Below are 19,522 nucleotides of genomic sequence, written 5' to 3' on the forward strand. Positions count from 1 at the left end.
TAAATTTAATCTGACTTACTTTTAAAAACTTAAGGTCAGTTAAATTGCTTCAACTAACTCCTAAATAACTTTGTACCTGTTATCTGGGTGATGTGATCTTTAATGGATTTATTCATGATCTTAACTTACCTGCCACAGTAAAGCAAAAAGTGTTTCTTCTGCCACACTACTTAGGACTTTGTTTTTATGTATAAAATTATCCAACAGTAACTGTGTACACATCTTTTTCCAGTTCAGTGTTATGTGGTGATGTATTTTAAATTCCCTCCTAACCTAATGCAAAATACCTCTCACAGCCAGACAAGCCTTAAGAGAGTTACCCAAGGCAGCAGAAGTTCAGGTTGGTCTCCAGTTAGCCCTGTCACTGTCACCACCTCACTTTACAGCTGAGCAAGATCTCACACTGCTTGACAAAACTCTGCTTCGTGCTACTATAAAAACAGAGTAACGTAAAACATGGGGTTTATTGTGATGAGGTCTTGCTGAAAAGGTATAATTGTCATTGATGTTTATGGAAATAGGATTGGGCCTTTGATGTGACTGAATAAGCTGTACATTAGGCTTCATTATGTGCCAGTTAAACATGGATGAAAACAAACAGTAGCTCCATAACACTTACACATAATTACCACCACACAATCAGAGTAGGGTAGAATTTCTATGTGCCAACACTGTGGTTGCAACTGTCTAGGCAGATGTTTCTGTAACTCTTGGTAATGTTAATGATCATTAAATGGATTTGCTGAGGAAGTACAGCCCTCTGCTTAGTGCCTTGCTGTTACTACACCAGCCAGGCACATTTCTGACAGCACAACAGGGTTTTTGCTCTTAGCTAAACCTTTAAGTGTTAATGCTTTAGGACACTGGTAGCCCAACACTGTGATGATGCCTTTCATATGGCTTCTTTTCTTAAAAATGCATTCAGGACAGCTGCTGATCTGCCTGCAAAATATTATATATATATGTCTTGTGAGTACAGGTGACTTGAGTGAGCTTCACAGTCAAAGCTTTAGCCTTTACTGTATTTCTTACACTGTCTGAACCCGACCTTCACAACACCAGGAGACATCTTTGAAGCAGCCACAGTGCAGAGCTGAATAAGTATTTCACCAATATCTACTGTGCATTTTACATTTATCTATAGGAATTATGTTTAACCTGCAAATATCTGCAGATGAAAGCTTTAAGCAAAATATAAGTGCCTGCATGCAGGTATAACTGCTCCATATGACACTTCCCAACAGCTGCAACACAGTAATGTGCTATCACAGGGTAAAATAGGATCAAACCCAAAGAGATTCTTACATAGACATTCCTCTGACAACAGAAAAAGATGGGTTCTTTACAATCAGAAGACAGTAGGACTCTATGAGATAGTTTTTCTTAAGACCAAATACACAGCATAAAATATAAGCAATTATTTCAGGGGAAATGTAGATGGAAAAGATATAAAAGTAGTATGGTTTATACCAAAAAATCATGTTTATATTTCAGCTCCTCATGTTCTGGGAGAAGATTCTGTCACTACCTGTACAAAAATAATGTTTCTTCTTGCTGATGTGCACCACTGAGCAGCTGAAAAAGACCACAGTAAATGACATCAAGATCATTTGTACCTTTAATCCAAAATTGGAATTCAAAAAATTTTGCTCTAAAAATAAAAATGCTATTGTGTTATCATCCAATATGTTATTGATAGTTGCTTATTTTTAGTGATTTTAAGGAGACAGGAAGGAGAAGAACAGGTTAGTCTTTGATGTCTGTGGTTGCAACAGTAAAGAGCTGGAGACTTCTTTGAGAATAATTGAAATCTAATCAATTTAGCTCAGCTGGTCCATTACAGCAATAAAAAGATTTAGTTGTACAAAGACAAAAAGTAAATCAATTAATGATTTATGCATAAGAAATGCATAAAAGGAAGGGGACTGATCATTTGAGTGTCAGAAGATGACTCGTCATCTCTACATTCTTCTTTTCACATCATCTGCTGTTCATATACCAATTAAATTTCATACTGTACTAGCACATGTGAAAGGTATACTACCAAATGCAATAGAGTAGAAAATCACAACTTGATCTGATGTGAAAAGACATAATTAGACCATCACAGAAGTACTTTTCTTCTTGACTGAAGAACATCTATAAGCTACTGAAATATTTACATAGTATGAAATCTCTGTGACCCAAACTAGAAGCTGATACTTTTAAGATTACCAAAATTCCCTCAGAAGTAAACAGGACTACCAAATAATCTACAAATATTTAAAGTAGGAAACATCTTCTCTTATAAAAAGGAAAAAAGGTAGAATATATATTCTGCTACATAGGTTCCAAGAAAACCACAGCAGATGAGTATCAGGTGACCTGACCCTAACTAGGGATGACAAAAGGGTGACAAAAATCCCCTCCTCCACATCATTTTTAGGAAGGGTCTGCAGAGTTCCCAATGGCACCACACAACCAGATCTGAATTGCTTTTCAGTAGTCAGTGCCTCTCCAAAGGTGTTTTTACAACTGGGTTCACACGGCCCAGAGCCCCTGCTAAGAACCTGTCTGGTTCACAGAGTCACACTAAGCCACATCCTGTGTGACAAACGGAGTACTCCTGCCTTTCTGTGTCAGTTCCCTGCTGCCATGTGAGATCACCCAGGCTGGTAGTGAGCCACATCAGCACTGATCCCAAGTGGCCATAGAACCATCTCATGGCTACGTTGAGGCAGGCAGGGCAGTGGGAAAAAAGCAGGAAGGGGAGGGAAGGCAGGACCTTCTCTCTGGGTGGCAAAGAGATTGGCTCTGGCTGTTCAAAGCCAACTACAATCATACCTTTTACTGTCTATGTAATAAGTTCACATAGCTCTATTATGTAATTTTGTAGGCATCATATATACCTATACTAGGTATCACTCTGGTATACTTCAGGAAAATATTATAAATGAGAAATATATTGTTCAATAACTGAGAAGCAGTGATCTAAACGCTAACTAGCAACCCCCATCTTTAACCACAATTTAACCACACACATCCACAAGCATGATTTACAAAAACTGAAGCTTTAAACTTTTTATGCATCCCATGTTCAAGAGCCAAGCATTCAGCATGTGAAAGGCTGATTATGGGTAAGGGCACCTAGGTTTGGATTCCAAACATCAGGTTGCAAATGAATCTACAGAACAGCAACTCTGGGAAAAGAGCCTCCCTACCACAGGGAAGGATTTCAGATCAGACTGCAGAAGTGGACATAAACCCAGACACTAGAGAATGGAATCTGCTTAACTGCACCTGTTTCATCTGAATGGCTTACACTGAAGAGAAGCAAAGCTGGTGCTAAATCGTAGTCAGAAGCCCTACAATTTCCTATGAGCTAGCACTACCCATCTCTCTGCTCATGACCTTGATTACTTCAGCAGCTATGCAGAAGTCGCTGTGGTTCTGTCCTTATTAGCAAGCAGTGAGGCCAAACGGGAGTATTAGTAGTGACCAGGTTATATAGAGGAGACAAGGGGAAGGTGGCTTTTCCTGAAAGCTGTCTCTAGCCTGGTTCCACAGCCTCGAGTGGCTGGAAGACATCTTCCAGTTCAGCATCATCCAAAGGCAATCCAGCAAATGCTCTCCAAGGTGCTCTGAGATTTAATCCAAAGTATAGCCGATCAGAAAATGTGCTTCAAAAGCACATTATTTAAATAAAAAGTGCTGAAGGAGCATCATACTGTACTCTTACTCACCACAGGGCTTGCATTAGGCATCTAAAAATTTTGCACAGGAACAAGTGTCCCAGCCTTTCAGTGGGCCTGCCCCTAAGTCACAGACAATGTCACTGAAGCTTCAGCTCTCAGTTAAACAGATACTCCAAATGAATTCTGAATGCACCTTGGTAAAGTCAGTAGAAGTCCTCTGGGACCCGAATTACACCTTCAAAGTATTAAATTTTATGTGTTTTCTTATTAACAAGTTGGAAAGCATTTTCCTAAAATAATCTCTTGAGAAACCTTTTCATTTACTTCTCTGCAAGCTCGCAGTAGAGCCTGGTGCTTGCCCAGGCGATGCTCCTACCCCGCCCGGAGGGGTGTGGGCCACTCCCGCCTCCCCCACCGCTGCCCGAAGTATTACACTGGAACCAGAGGGGTACCAAGGAATTTTCGTGCCAGAAACAATCAAAAACAAGAGAAAGAAGAGCAACATCGCCTTGGTTCCTCCGCAGTGCCATCATGAGAAGGCAGATCCCAAGGCTGCCTGATGGAGATGGTCACCACCTGCCCTGAAAGGCCTCGCAATGCCCGGGGTGTACAGGGCCCTGCTGAGTGCTCCCCTGCGGGGTGCGGCTGCGGGCGGGGCAGGGAGCACCGCGGGGTGAGTGCCCAAGGGCATGCAAGGGGCCTGTGGGAGAGCAGCGATTGGGGCTGCTGGGGCGTGGCCCCGAGGGATGCAGAGCTGGGGTCGGGATGCGGAGATGGGGGGCACGGTGCCCATGAGGGGCGGGGGCCGGAGGTGCAGCCCTGCCCCGTTCTCCGCGGCCCGGCGAATCCTGGGGCCCGCGGTGTCCGCCTCCCGCGCAGAGACCCCGAGGGCGGCACTGCGGGGTCCCCGCCGCCGCCAAACACCCCAGCAAGGGCGGTGGAGAGAGGAGGGAGCGCGGGAGGCGCGGCCGGGCGGCGGGGCCATGGAGGCGCCGTCTCCCATCCCCTCGCGTTCCTTCCTCCGCCGCGGCGCCTCCTCCCCACGCCGCTCGCCGTTCCCTCCCTCCCGCCTCGCCTCGCCCTTTCCTCACCAGCCGAAGAGTGGATCTTGGAGGATTTCCGCTGCAGGGACATCCTCACCGCCGCGTCCAGGCCGGCCCTGTTCGGCATGCTGCGGCCGGGGCGGCAGGCACAGCCCGCGGCCGGTTAGGGCGGCGGCGGCAGCGGCGGCGGGCTGGCCATGGGCCCCCCCTCACGCAGACGCTGCGCTGCGGCGGCCGCTGGCACGGCCGCGGCCTGGCTGCGGGGGCGGGCGAGGCGCTAAGCCCTTACCGGGCTGAGCTCCTTGCCGGGGCGCCGGGAAGGTGCCCTGCTAAGGAGAAGGCTCAGCGCCGCGGCGGGAGCCGCGTCCACCTCCAACCCTTTCCTCACGGCCGGGACCACAGGGAGCCCTCGGGAGCGGGGGCTGCCTCTCGTTCCCCGCCCGGCACGGGGGAGGGCCGCCCCACCGCGGGACCGCGGCTCCCCGCTGCAGGCTCTGCCGACCCCACGCCCCGCGGGACTCTGGCCTGAGGGGTCGGTGAGGCTCCGGGGGACTCCCCGGCCTCTTCGCCAACACCACCGGGGACAATGAAGCGTGAAGAGTTGAGGCCTCACCGCCTCCTCACGCACACAACAGCTCCCTGGGGGCAGGATGACCGGGCCGGGCCGGCGTTTGTTGTTCCTATTTGGAGGTTCTAAGCAGACTCGATCTGGTTCCCCACGGCCTGACATCCTTGCAGCCATCTCAGCAAAGCGCTTCTCCTCTGGTAACAGCTTCTCACAACACCACGTACCCCGTGTTAATCATCACATCAGTTACCATAAAGTCTGGGCTTGGGGTTCTTTTCTGAGGTTTACATCTGAAGCTTTTATTTTACTGACATTTTAGACACAAAAAGCATCCCAACAAAGCCCTCTGCTGGGATCAGGATCCCTTCCCGGGCTTCTTTGTTCCAGTTACAAGGGCATCTTTCATCACTGTGGCATGCTGCCAGCCTCTTCACAAAAGATACCGTTCCTTCTCAAAATATCTGGTAAATCTGGTAAGTAAGGGACAAAAAAAGAAAGAAGAAAGATTAATCAATATGCCACCCAAGTCTTCGAGCAAGTCACCTCTGTGCAAAACTTCAGCAACTGTGATAGTTTACCTACCAAGGACAGGAAAGAAGGAATGAAATTGAAGGGCAAAAATTAATTAGAAAGATGCTGGTCTCAATGAGGCAAAGCTACCAGTGGTTACCACATCTTAGGGCGTTGCCTTCTCTAACAGGTGAGCTTCGAGGACGGTTTAAATGAGGCAGAAGTTCCCATGAGGGTGTATTGAATTTTGGGAAGACCTGTTCATAAGTAATGGTCACCAGTACCCTAAAAGTTTGTGGAAAATGGCCTTAGAGTTGTATCTAAAGCACTCTACAATACAGAGTTGTCTGGCATACAAGACAGGGAATTCAGGTGTTATTTCAAAGACTGTAAATCATGCCAGACTACTGAATCTCACTGTACTTTAGCATTTTCACTTGTAATATGGAAAGTGACACTTTTCCAGCTACAACTTTACAGAAAATTGCAAATAATGATGTAGGGGCAAATCACTTTATGCTTCCTAAATGAGAAGTAGTACAGAACTGTGACCTTTCACACTGACTTCATTGAGTGCATAATTCTCCACCTGGAGACATTTACTTTGGGACAAGACTGCTTCAGACAGATATTTCTTGGCCTGTGGGAAGCTTTTACTCTTGTGGATTTTATCACTCTGGGAGAAGGCTGGCCCAAGAGCTTATGTGAATGAAATAATCTGTTAAGGGCAATGCCAAATACTGGTGTCTCTGCATGCTTTTCCCATTTTAAACCCATGACATAGACTATTTTAATTAATGTGATTTTTTCCCATCATCTTACTCTTTCACCTCTCCACAAAATATTTTCTGTTGTGATCAGTGTATTTGCACCAATTAGGAATTGCCTGGAGAAGAGAAAATCAATCCATACATGTTATAAGCTAGGTGACAAATTAGGGTGAAGTTTGCTTTGGATTCAAGCTGTCAGATCAAAGTCAAGAAAAATGCTCCAAAAGAGGACCAAGAAAGACTGGCAGTTCCTGGTCTCGTTTACTTTTTCTTCAGAAATTACTCCTCAGGTGAACTGTGTTTATGAGACAATGAAAGTATTGTTGACTTCAAGCCTCAGCCTGCAGGCCCAAGTAGCTCAGTAGCTAAATGCAGTGGCTCCTTCTCATGTGCTGCCCTTGCTTTCACTTCCATGCCCTCAATGTTCTCAAAGATTGCTCCAGCTAACATGCCATCATCTGGCTCACACCTGTGCAGAGCTACTCCAGATCCTCAGAGAGATTTAATTACCCAGCCCACACTTAGCTCAACAAGCCTGAGATGTATCCCTCTGGAAAGCAGATCCCTGAGCATTAGCAACCAGGCATTTCAGTGCTGCTTAATGGCATGGAAGAAAGAAAAATCATCTTTACCCCTTCATAGACTGTGAGCATCAGAGGACCTGCCTGCAGCACCTGTCTCCAGTCACAAGCTGATGCAAGAGCACCTCAGTGTAACAGGAATCTGAGAGGTGAAAGTGGACTCAAGAAGTGTTTTGTAAGGAAAGTGAGTGTGCAGGATAATCTCAGTAACTGAGGAAAACACTGAGTCGTGCTCAGCAGGCTTAAGAGTAGGACCCACAGGAAATCTAAGTGTGCAGTCCAAGGTCTAATGTGAGCTGGCTGAGTTTCTGAAAGCTTGTATTCATTAGTAACAGGCTGACAAGGAGCAGGTTAGCCCTGAGTTTTAAGAAAAGAGGCAGATTGTTCAGCTGTGCAGGACTCACCTTTGTCATTCTGTTACGAAACGCCAGTCTTTGTCATAGTGCTGATGTGCACTAAATTGTGTATTATCAGACCATGAGTCATGGCTGTATGATTCCCTGAGGACTGTCATAATGGCTCCATTGTTTGAACGATACACAAAAAACAGGAGTTGGTATTTTTCAAATTACTATGTGCTCACTTTTCCAGTATTTATAGTAAAGTACTTTCAAAGAGCTCAGTTTGCATAAAAATTATTTCAGTGTAATAAATAAAGCAAAGGCAGGAAGAATCGTCCTGTGGTTAATGTGCCAGGAGACAGGATATCTTTATTCTATTTCTGACTGTGCCAGATACTGTTTGGGACCTTGGAGAGACTGTTAAGCTTAAATTTCTCAGAAATTCATTGTTTATTCCAATTACTGATGTTATGCATAGAGTTTGGTTCTGAAAAACAAACAAACAAAAATTACTACTAGGTGAGAGCTGATGATTACAGAAAGAGAAAGGGAAAAAAAAAAGACATTAAAGAATGCTCCTGCAAAAAAAGATGAAAGAGTAGTGCAGTTGTTTTTTGGGGTTTTTTTGTGGTTTTTTTGTTTGTTTTTTTTTTTTTTGTAGAGACATTCCTCTTGTCTATCCTTTTATTTGGTGTGCTTACTCTTCTGCTGCCCTTCTGGGATGTAGGGTTGACAGTGCCAGCCTTCCTCAAGCAGTGGGTGTCAGGGCTGCAGATGGACATCTTTGCTGAGAAAAGCAAACTACTACTACATGGCTATTTTTATAAGTTTTTTAACATGCCTTTACACCTTTGTCTTTTTTTGTTTGCCTTCAGCTTCGCATTGCATCAAATTTTACTGTATGAAATGCCATTTATGTATGTTACATACTTGTTCTGTATCCCGTTTGTCATCCCTTTGCCCAGCTCCTAGGCCTGCACAGTTTTAGCTGACTGCTGGAGAGCTCATCATAGCCTGTCCTGTATTCCCCTACACTGCATCATCATGTTAGTTATAAATACCTCATGCTAGACAGTGCAGCTTCTTGTCACTATCTGTATAAAAGCAACATTCATACCATACAAAGTTAAGACAAAGTAAAACAGACACAGCCGCCTGCTCATTAAACGGATGGCTCTTACAACTAAAGAAAGCAAAAAGAAAGCCACGGACAGGTCAAGAAAAGCTCAGACAAAACCAGTGTCAGTCCTGAAATCTTGCAAAAGTCAGTACAAAGCCTGTGGCCTCCTAGCAGCAATGGTGTTACTGGGCTACAGGCCTCGAGTAATCACACACAGGTTCTGCTTGTCTAGCTCTGCTGTCTTGAAAAAGCACAACAGACTGTCTTAGTCTTAAAACAAATAATAGTGTTTTGCTGCTTTGACCTCATTTATATGCATAGGATCAAAAGCAGAGTGATGCAGTTTCTCTGCTGAGATACAAGGGAGGTACCTGCCATTCGTTGTGACAATTTAAAAAGGTCAGAAAGCCAGCACTTGCTGTTTTGGGATTTATAGAGGAAGCTGCTTCCACATCCAGCAACTGCACTCAGCGTCACTCAACTTAGGAAAATTTATGAAATCATTTATGGACCTTCTTTGCAGAGATGCTGTTTCTCTATAGATGGAAATGAGATGTGAACAAAAATACAGAACTTCTGGGCAGCAGTAAGACATTTTATGAGCATGTGTTATTGCATGCGTGGCTCACACATAAGCTTCTAAAGGATCTAGTAGTCTCCTATACTTTGTAGTGCAGAAGTGGCTTTACTCAACAATACACTGCTCTTACACTTAAACATATCCCACAGGTTTAAACTGAAGGTGGAAAAAAATTATGAATTGCACATGCAATGAGTGCATGGCTGGAAGATGGTAGGGTGGAGGAAGAGCAGATTAATACTGTCAGTGCAGTGCTGGAAAAAAAAAAGACAAAATATTTGGAAATCTAAGCATCTTAATTTTTTAAATCCCATTCAAACCTCATTCAAGGCTATATATCTCTTTCCTCTTACTTCCAATTGAAATTTTCTATTAAATGGAAAATAATCGGTGCCAGGCACATCAGGGTTTGCCAGATGACTTTTGAATAATGATACATGTAAATAAAATTAAAGTGAGTAGAATAATTACATTGATATACTGGAAAATGAAGCTGCTACTCATTTTGTAGGAGGAAGTGACCTGTTATTTGCCTGGAAAATACTGAGACCTTTCTGTACTGACACAAAAACATAAAGGACATAAAGAAAAACAATGTATTTTTTCCTAGTATATTCAAGACTAAGAACTTAAAACAACAGTTGGGGCTTCTTCATACCTGCAAGCCAGTTCAGGAAGCAATGATCAATGTTACTACTTTATCAGAATAATTTCAAGTTTGTATGCTTTTACACATACAATCAAAATACAGTAAGCAAAATCAGAACAAGTTATTTGTATTCCATTATAATGGTGTCCACAGAAAAAAGAAATCAAGCTGGCAGCTGAAGAAAAACTGTAGAACAATCCTTATGAATGCTTTGCCTGGAAGACATATGGTATGGTAGACCATAGTTTAGACATTCCCTCTGCTTTTCAGCCAAGTTAATAATTAATCAGTAATGAAGAAAAAAATTGTATTCTTAAGCAAAGAGGAGTAATACTGAAAAAGTTAAAAGGTTAATGAAGAAATGTTTAAGATGAGATTCATTTCCAGGATGTAAATAGTTGTAGTTCTAAATAGATGTAAAGGCATGAGGTGCATTTTCATTTTTGTCACTCACCTCCTTTTTCCACAGCTAGGTTGCTAGCTAATTGGACTCCAATATTCTCTGGCTTTGTGTTCAGTAAGATTGGTGCAGAGGAAATCCAAGGCATGCTTACAATAATGCCATGCTGATTTGATGACACTGACTTTGCATTGCTTTAAAAAAACACAGAAAAGCAAAAGTTGGTCCCAATTAGATGTGTTCAGAAAGACTGAAAAGAAGCTTAAGAGAACAGGCACATTTGTTAAGATGAAACCATACCCTGCAGTAAACGTGTAAATGTTCCAAAATTTGTTTTGAAACAGCTATTATAGCCAGACCATCATTGGACTGGAATTCAGTCTTTGTTACATCTGTTACTTACACATTATTTAATATATCTAGATACCAGAAAAATTTACATACCATACGTAGCATGGAATAATACATAAATAAATTTTAAACCTGTAAAATAAATGCAACAGAGAAGCATTTTCTGTACTCAAGGAACCAGAACTCATGGCACCCCTTGTTTGCAACTTTTTGTTGTGACAGGGATAAAAGGCACGTTCCTATCTGCCCTTCTGCTTGCCAGGAAAGAGGTCTTATTCATGTCCTGCAAGAACTCAGGCTTCTTCCATTGCTGAGGGCTGTTTCTGCCCGCTAGAAAGCTGCTTTTTAGACACCAGTCTCCAAGCAGCTTAGGGAGAGACAGTACCATCATCCCCAGTTCCCAGGGCAGAGAAGACAGAGGGAGAGACGGCGACTTCTCTTGGGTTGTCTGGAAAAACAAAGCCCAGACAGGGAACCGCGATGCCCTAAGGTTTGGGCCCCGGTGCCTCTGCCTTGGGAAGCGCCTTCTCGGCACCGCTGGCGGATCGGGACAGGCCCCGGAGAGCCGGTGGGCAGCCCCGCCGCTCCAGTACCTCGGAGAGCTCTCGGCGGGCGGGCCCAGCGCCGGGGCCGGGACTGGGGCTGGGGCTGGATCCGGGGCCGGGGCTGGGGCTGGGGCTGGATGCGGGGCCGGGGCTGAGGCTGGATCCGAGCCGGGGCTGGGGCTGGATGCGGGGCCGGGGCTGCGGCTCTGCCATCGGCTCCGGAACTCCGCGTCCTGACCGCGCTGCCCGCTCCGGCCGCGGGCCGAGTAGGACGCAGCCTCTGGAGCTGTGGTTTTGTCCCTACCAAGTTGTGCGTTTCGGGGGAAGGAGGCGGAACGCTCCCTTCGGGCCGCCCGGGGCCGGGCAGGGGGAAGAGCTCGGCAGCCACCCGTGTTTGTCACTTCGTGCGACGTCGCTGTCTGCCCGGTGTGCACAGACAGGGCTGGAGGGCTCTGTGTGCTGCAGGGCACAAGGAACCACGTAGCAGCCTGAACGCTGCGGCAGCAAAATTTCGGTCAATTGATTTTACTTAGATTTTTTCTTACTTCGCTTGAGTACTTTAAAGTGCAGTTATTTAGTGTTAAGTCGATTTCAGAAACAGCATTCATCAGCGAAACGAAGGGTTGTGTGTAAAAAGTCAAAGCAGCCGCTCCGCTTCCTCGGCAGCGCTGGCTCTGCCCTGCAATGCGCGGGAATCACCAGAGCAAGAAGGGAAAATTTTTATCCCCAAATATATTTTTTTTTTGCCTCCCCCTTAGACGAAGTTGTGGCTGGAGGAAGGCGCAGGGCATCCCCCCTTCACTCCGCGGTGCACCCTGCACCCTCCAGGGCTGTATTCAGGGGTCACCTTCCCCGTTTGCAAGGGGATCCGATGCTCCGGGCTGCACAGCCAGGTCAGAGCTTGCTCCTGGTTGTCTGGCGCCCTCTTCTGCCGGCTCCACCTTGGAAGCTGAAGGTTTACTCTTCAGCAAATTCCAGGCAGTGCAGAGGGTTCAGCCCCGGACTCCGACGGGCTCCTGCCAGGCTTCTGTTCCCAGAAGGCTTCTGTCTCAAGCAGTCCGTCTCCTTCACATTGCTCCGTCTCCCCCACGTCTGCCACCACCGGAGTCAGAATGAACCACAGCACGGTGGTTTCTGGGGGTTTGGTGTCGCAAACTGTGACAGGAGCTTCTCACAACCGGGTTCATATAGTGAGGTGGGAAAGGAGCTATAGCTTGATTCATATGAGGAGCCAGAGCACAGTATAGACACAAGGGAATAATCCAAGCTGAGTGGGTGACACCAGCAGGGACAACAGAATTATTAAGATCCAGGTACAAGGACAAAAAAAACCCAAAAATGGCATCTGTGGAGTTGGAGATGCCTTAATAAAAATAAGGAGCTAAATTTTAGAAATCTTTTCCTGATGTAACCCCAACCTCAGATTTTTATTTCATTGCCGCACCCGACAGAAAATTCCTAGAAAAACAAAAAGAATTTAAGTGATCTAAATAGGAAGAGGGTCTCAACTGTCATGATACTGGGGACAGCCCCCAGCTGTCTTGTCTACAGGATGATAATGAAGCACAACTAAGGGACCTGAATCTAGACATGCAATAATTCTAACTTCATCATTGCACTATGATGCTTTTTTCCTTATTATTACATTATTTTCCCTGTAGAATTAAATTTTTGTGTGCCTATATATATACACACAGGAATACCCACATAGAGTCATAATCTACAATATTAGACAAGGAATATGATGCTTCTTTCTCACTGTATGCCTGTTGAAGTTTGTGTGCAGCTCATGCACATCTTCACAGTTCCTCTTATTCCAGTGTTTATATGTACATGGTTAACACTGAACAAATACAATAAACTGCATGCCAAACATGTTTAAGAGTCAGTAAAAGGAATAGTGATGGCAACCAAAGTGCTCTACTCATGCACCACTCACTCAGCTAAGGGCAAGACCTCTGTATTAAAATAGCAACATGTTATGCTTTCCTGAGCACATGTGCTTGAAGGTAAAGGCCTCAGACATTATTGATGGAGCTCAAACCTCTGTGAACTGCAAAAATAGCTTACAGGCCGTGTAAGGTATAGCAAATGTTCAGCACAGTACAACTAATGTTGCATAAAGAAAATACATAAATGGAACTGGCCTCAATGAAGGCTTAATACCGAAGATGAGACAGAAAGGCTCAAGATACAAAATTAATTGCTTTTCTTGGAAGTAGGAGTAAGGTGTATACTATATCTGTCCCACTTTACTCAGGACAAGAACCCCAACTTTGTGTCATAAATGCCTGAAGTTAGGTCTTTATAAAAATAATATTAAAATATTATTATTATTAATATTAATAATAATAATATTAATATTAAAATAATATTATTAAAATAATGGGAGAAAGTGATCCCACATATCCCATTTCTTCAACCTGAAGACAATCAAAGCTGTGTTTGGTTTTGTTTATTGTGTACATATTTCATTTTTGTACTTCAGGCAGTTTACATTACACTAAAGATTAATTCAGTGGTGAGATAAACACCTTCTGGAGTAAGTGTGAATGCCAAGGAGCAATTTGCACTGAGCTGGTATTTGGTAAATCTAACCCAGGTCTCATTTAGAGTAGTCAAAGTCCAGTGTAAGACCGGGGAAAGAAAGGAAATGGAAGGAATATTTCCTTGAGTGCCTTCCTAAAATGGGCTAATCCCATCCCTCTGCTTAGCTGTACAAATTCAACCATGTTTACACCAGATCTAAGCTAAACCTTATTGTCATATTTATGTTCACATCACTCAAGCACCTTTGTGGCTGAGCAAGATACTTGATACCAAAACCAGCCTGATAATCTATCCTGTATGTTCCAGACAAACTATTATATTTCATGTTCCATTTTCTATTTAGCTATTGTTTTTAGATGAAAAGGCCACATCTATAATTCAGTTGCACATCAGGCAACAAAACACCTAATTAACTAATTCCCTCCTTGTATTTCTAAAAATCTAAAACCATGAAAGACATTGAGGTGCTGAAACATGCTTAAAGAAGAGCAATGAAGCTGGTGAAGGGTTGAGAGCACAAATCTTGGGAGGAGCAGCTGAGGGAACTGGGGTTGTTCAGCCTGGAGAAAAGGAGGCTGAGGAGAGACCTTATCACACCCTACAGCTACCTGAAAGGAGGTTGTAGCAAGGTGGGGGGTGGTCTCTTCTCCCAAGTCACAAGTGATAGAGCAAGAGGAAATGGCCTCAAGTTGTACCAGGGGAGGCTTAGTTTAGATATTACATAAAGAAATTCTGCTGAAAGGGTTGTCATGCACTGGCTGCCCAGGAAAGTGGTTGAGTCACCATCCCTGGAGGTATTTAAAAGACATAGATATGGTGCTTAGAAACATGGCTTAGGGGTGAATTTGTCAGTTTTAGGGTTGCCTTTGAACTCGGTGATCTTAAATTTACTTACTTAGTCTTTTCCAATCTAACTGATTCTGTGATTCAACGAACAGAATGACAGCTGAGGCAAGCCAAGACAGGTTGTGCAATCTATCATGGAGATGCCACTGCACAAGTCATAACTTCTTGCATTATTTTGATTAATTCAGATTAGAGTGGCTGACAAACCTCTGGGGTCACAGCACTGCAAATACATGTTTTAAATTTAGTATCACGTTTCTCTGGCTTTGCTTTTCTGCATGATGGTGCAGTATAAAGCAAATATGGCTGTTATGGTACAAATATGGCACCAAATTAATATGATGCCCTTGCACTAGTTTTGGACCTATTCTGGGACACTCTGTGTTCAATAAGTCTTGAGATTATGAAAACCATGAGGAGTGATGTTCCTCTTATCCCAAGTCTCTACCTCCTCCCACAGGAGACTCATGAAATTTTCATGTGCCGGAGGAAATTGGGATCTGAAAGACTAAGGGGGGATTTCATCAATGCTTGCAAATATCTGAAGGGCAGGGGGGAGGAGGATGGGACCAGGCTCTTTTCAGTTTTATCTAGTGACAGGTCAAGCAGCAATGGTCACAAACTGGAACACAGGAGGTTCAACCAAAGCATAAAGAACTTCTTTACTGTAAGGGTAACTGAGCACTGGAACAGGCTGCCTGGACAGAATGTGGAGTCTCTGCCTCTGGAGATATTCAAAACCCACCTGGGGTCCATCCTGTGCAACCAACTCTAGGTGAACCTCCTCTGGCAGAGGGGTTAGGTCCCTTCCAACCCCTGACATTCTGTGGTTCTGTGAAGGAAAGGTACTTTGCAGAAATAGTATGTTTGTAAGATGGAAGGGTGAAAAAGAACATGGAAACGGTTACAGGTGTACAAAAAGATCTAAGGAATACCAAAAGAAAGGAAAAGCAAGTTGGAGAGAGTGAGTCTGAGAAATAGAATAAAATTTAAACAATTCTGCACCATTTGTAGTTATTTAGTAACACAGGAATCCAGTTCTATATCATATATTGTTAAGGAAGAGAATCTTGGAGAGGCATACAGGGCCATACTATCAGCTGGAAAGTCACAATACCATCACACATGTGAGAAATGGAAAAACCTAACTCAGCCTGATAGTCCTCTACATCTTTTCAAGTGCCCCATCTAATCCAGATCTCAGGTTCATTTTCCACATCAGGGCTTTCTACAAAGCTTTCCACTGCAAGACTTTCTGGGTTTGTGCTGCCAGTTGACCTGAATTTAATATTTCAATTGAAATGGGCTATTTTTAAAACACCTACCCACAATTTTCTATTTGTTAACATAGAAATTATCTACTTTTTTAATGTCACCAATAAAAGAGTTTTAGTGTATAGCTCACTCCTTCCAGACATAAAGCTAGCCTGATGCCAGTACTAATAGCTGTGCACCCTGGACCAGATGACAACCAGTAGAAAATGTGTATTGGGTATCAACCAACGATGGCTTTGAGACCATTTCCTTCAGTTTGAGGATAGAAGAGCATTCGTCTTTAATATAATTTTAGCTTTCATGCCTTAACATTATGTTCATGTAAGTTATATCCTATTAAATACTTGAATAGAAGACAGTAAGGTGAGCAGATTGCTCTCTCACAAAAGTTTTGAGAAAACTACTATGAACAATAAGCATCATGAAATAATAAGATACTTCCTTTAAAGATAGGAATTTAGAAGCATGGAGTAAAAAAGACTCAAAGGCATATAACAGAAGACAAGGAAAGATTTCCCAACAGGTCAGTAAGTGAATCTGACCCACTTGGTGCTCTGAGAGAGGCCACATTTCCAGGGGGAGATAAGCTCAGCAAGGAGAGGCACTAAAAGGCAAACAAACCTCAAGGGGCATAGGCAGCCTTCACTATCACATTTCCTGGGTTTTTTGTGCTCATCTTCACAATTCCAGTAACTTGTGTTTCCCCACAGATGTGCAAGTGCTCAGATGTCTTTCCCTGTACACTGTGCATCATGGTGGTGGGGCTCCTCAGACTTTGTTTCATGGATCCAAAACAAAAATAAATTTTTATGTTACCTCGGACCATAACATTTCCTTTTGCTAAAAAAATTATTACAAATTTACTGGCTAAATTGCAAGAAATAAAAGGTTAAACTTGTGAGTTAGAAGGCATTGCTAGTGAAATACTTGTGCTCTTTGACACAGAACTGTAAAATGACAGGGGTTGGAAGGGACCTCTGGAGATTTATCTAGTCCAAGCCCCCTGCTAAAGCAAGTCTGCCTACAGAAGATTGCACAAGATTGTTTTGAATGCCTCCAGACATGGAGACTCCATAACCTTTCTCAGAAGCCTGTTCCAGTGATCTTTCATACTCAAAGCAAAGGTTTCCTAATGTTTAGGTGGAACTTGCTGTGTTCCAGTTAGTTGCCTCTTTACCTGTCCGTGGGCACCACTGAGCAGCCTGGCCCCATCCTCCTGCTACCCACCCTGTAGTTACGTCTTAGCATTGGTAAATTCCCCACGCAATCTTCTCTTCTCTATGCTGAACAAACCCAGGCCTCTCAGCCTGACCTCATTGGAGAAATTCTCATCTCCTGATCATTCTTGCAGCCCTTTGCTGGACTCTCTTCAGCAGCTGTTTGTCTTAAGCTGGAGATTCCAGAGCTGAACACAGTTCTAGAGATGTAGTCTCAGTAGGGTGGAGTAGAGGGGAAGGATAAACTCCCTTGACTTGCTGGCCATGCTGCTCTTAATGCACTCCAAGGTGACATTTGCCTTCTTGGCCACAGGGGCTCATTGCTGGCTTGTGGTTAACTTCCTTCTCCACAAAGCTGCTTTCCAGCAGGTCAACCCCTAACCTGTACTCATACGTGGGGTTATTCCTCCCCAGATGCAGGACCCTACACCTGCCTTTGTTAAAATCCATGAGGTTCCTCTCCACCCAACACTCCAGCCTGTCCAGATGCCATGGAGTGGCAGCACAGCCTTCTGGTGTATCAGCATTCTTGGTAAGGGTACACTCTGTCCCTTCATCCAGGTCACTGACAAGTAGGTTGAACAAGACTGGACCCAGAACTCACCCCTGGGGAACACTGTTTGTTATAAGGTTCCAAGCACAATTAGAGGTTCAGCAGAGAATGGACTGAGAACAGCCTGAGGAAAAGGATTTGGGGGTGCTGATTGACAAGAAGCAAAACAAGAGACGGCAATGTGCACCTGCAGCCCAGAAAGCCAACCACAACCTGGGCTGCATCAAAAGAAGCACAGTCAACAAGTCAAAGGAGGTGATTCTCCCCCTCCACGTCACTCCTGTGACACCCCACCTGGAGTACTGTGCCCGGTGCTGGAGGCCCCAACACAAGAAGGATATGGAGGGCCATGAAGAAGACCAGAGAACTGGAGCACCTCTTCTATGAAGACAGGCTGAAAAAGTTGGGATTGTTCAGCCTGGAGAAGAGAAAGTTCTGGGGAGACCTTGTAGGGGCCATCCAGGACCTGAAGGGGCCTACAGGAAAGCCAAAGAGGGACTTTTCACAAGGGCGTGTTGTGACAGGACAAGGGGCAATGGTTTTAAACTGGAAGAGGGTAGATTTAGATTAGACAGTAGGATGAAAGTCTTCAGTGTAAGGGTGATGAGACACTTGGAACAGCTTACCTAGGGGAGTTACAGATACCCCATCCCTAGAAGTGTTCAAGGCCAGGTTGGATGGGGCTCTCAGCAACCTGGTCTAGAAGTGTCCCTGCCCATGGTAGAGGGTTTGGAATTTGATGATCTTTAAGGTGCCCTCCCACCTGAAACATTCTATGATTCTGTGAACTAGACTGAGCTGCTGATCACAACCCTCTGAGCTCTGCCCTTCAGCCAGTTCTCAATTCACCCCACTCTCCACTCATCTAACCCACACTTCTAAGCTTATCTGTGAGGATGTTATGGTAAACAATGTCAAAAGCTCTTCTGAAGTCGAGGCAGACCACATCCACTGCTCTCCCCTCATCTACCCAGTCAGTCATGCCATTAGAGAAGGCTGTCAGATTGCCCAAGTTTCCTTAGTGAATCCATGTTAACTACTCCTGACATACTTGTAAATGATCAGAAAAAGAAGTAAATAGCAAGTGATAAAATGTGCAAATGGTATGGAATTGTTGGGTATGAATCCCAGGAGTCTGGGTGCACAGGATAACAAAAGGGCAGTGAAAATTTGAATTGCACAAAACAAAATAATCCAAGAGGGAAAAAAATTCTACACAATAGTATCCACAAAAAAGCAGGCAGTAATTCCAAATTAGCAGCCGACATCCAGGGAAGTCCTTGTAAAATCTTTTTGCAGAACTTGCTAAGATTTCAACTCAGTGTTAAGCATCAATCAAAACCAAACGTAGAATTTTAGGGATTATTTGGAAGATCACAGAGAGGAAAAAAGTAGATGTTATATCACCACATAATGCCTACTGTAGCCACTTACAATAGCATATGATTTCTACAGAAAACTCTGACTGTACTTATGGATATCCCCCCCCCAAGCAGCTCCATTACAAATACCTTGTCATACAGCATCTTGTCTTGAAGCACTGTTAGGAGCTAACAGAAAAAAAAACCAATACAAAAAACAAGCTAGTTCTGATAATCAGGTTTAAATTTCCTTAATATGGCTAAGGAGGCACTCAAGAAAAGTGTCAAATGTTTGCAATAATTAGTCCAAATGACATCAGAAATCTTAATCATATCCTTAAGCACATCTAAATTTCATAAAATACTTCTTAGAGCTACTTTTAGGAATAGAAGGACTTCTGTGGAACTCCTGACACGTTTTTCACTTGCAGAACTGAAGTACACATCCCATAGCTTAGCACAGGATATTACATTTTGCCTTCAAGGATGCCATGAGCAGATGTTTTTACTGAAGCACCTGGCACAGAAGTGCATTTGTCAAAGCCATCTGTAGGCACAGAAAGCCATCAGGACTTCTTCACCTTCAGT

General features: G+C 44.0%; 1 protein-coding gene across 1 annotated transcript in view; it reads right to left on the reverse strand.

The window, feature by feature from the left end:
* The window catches only part of ATP8A2 (ATPase phospholipid transporting 8A2), a 320,485-nt gene extending 315,567 nt beyond the window's left edge, over nucleotides 1-4,918 (reverse strand). The window contains exon 1 of the mRNA XM_071736211.1: nucleotides 4,766-4,918. Coding sequence (XP_071592312.1) covers nucleotides 4,766-4,844 — 79 coding nt within the window. The 5' untranslated portion in view covers nucleotides 4,845-4,918. The remainder of the gene's footprint in view (nucleotides 1-4,765) is intronic.
* Between the last annotated feature and the right edge of the window lie 14,604 nt (nucleotides 4,919-19,522).

This window comes from Heliangelus exortis, chromosome 1 (genome assembly GCF_036169615.1).
Source record: "Heliangelus exortis chromosome 1, bHelExo1.hap1, whole genome shotgun sequence".
Taxonomy (NCBI): Eukaryota; Metazoa; Chordata; class Aves; order Apodiformes; family Trochilidae; genus Heliangelus; species Heliangelus exortis.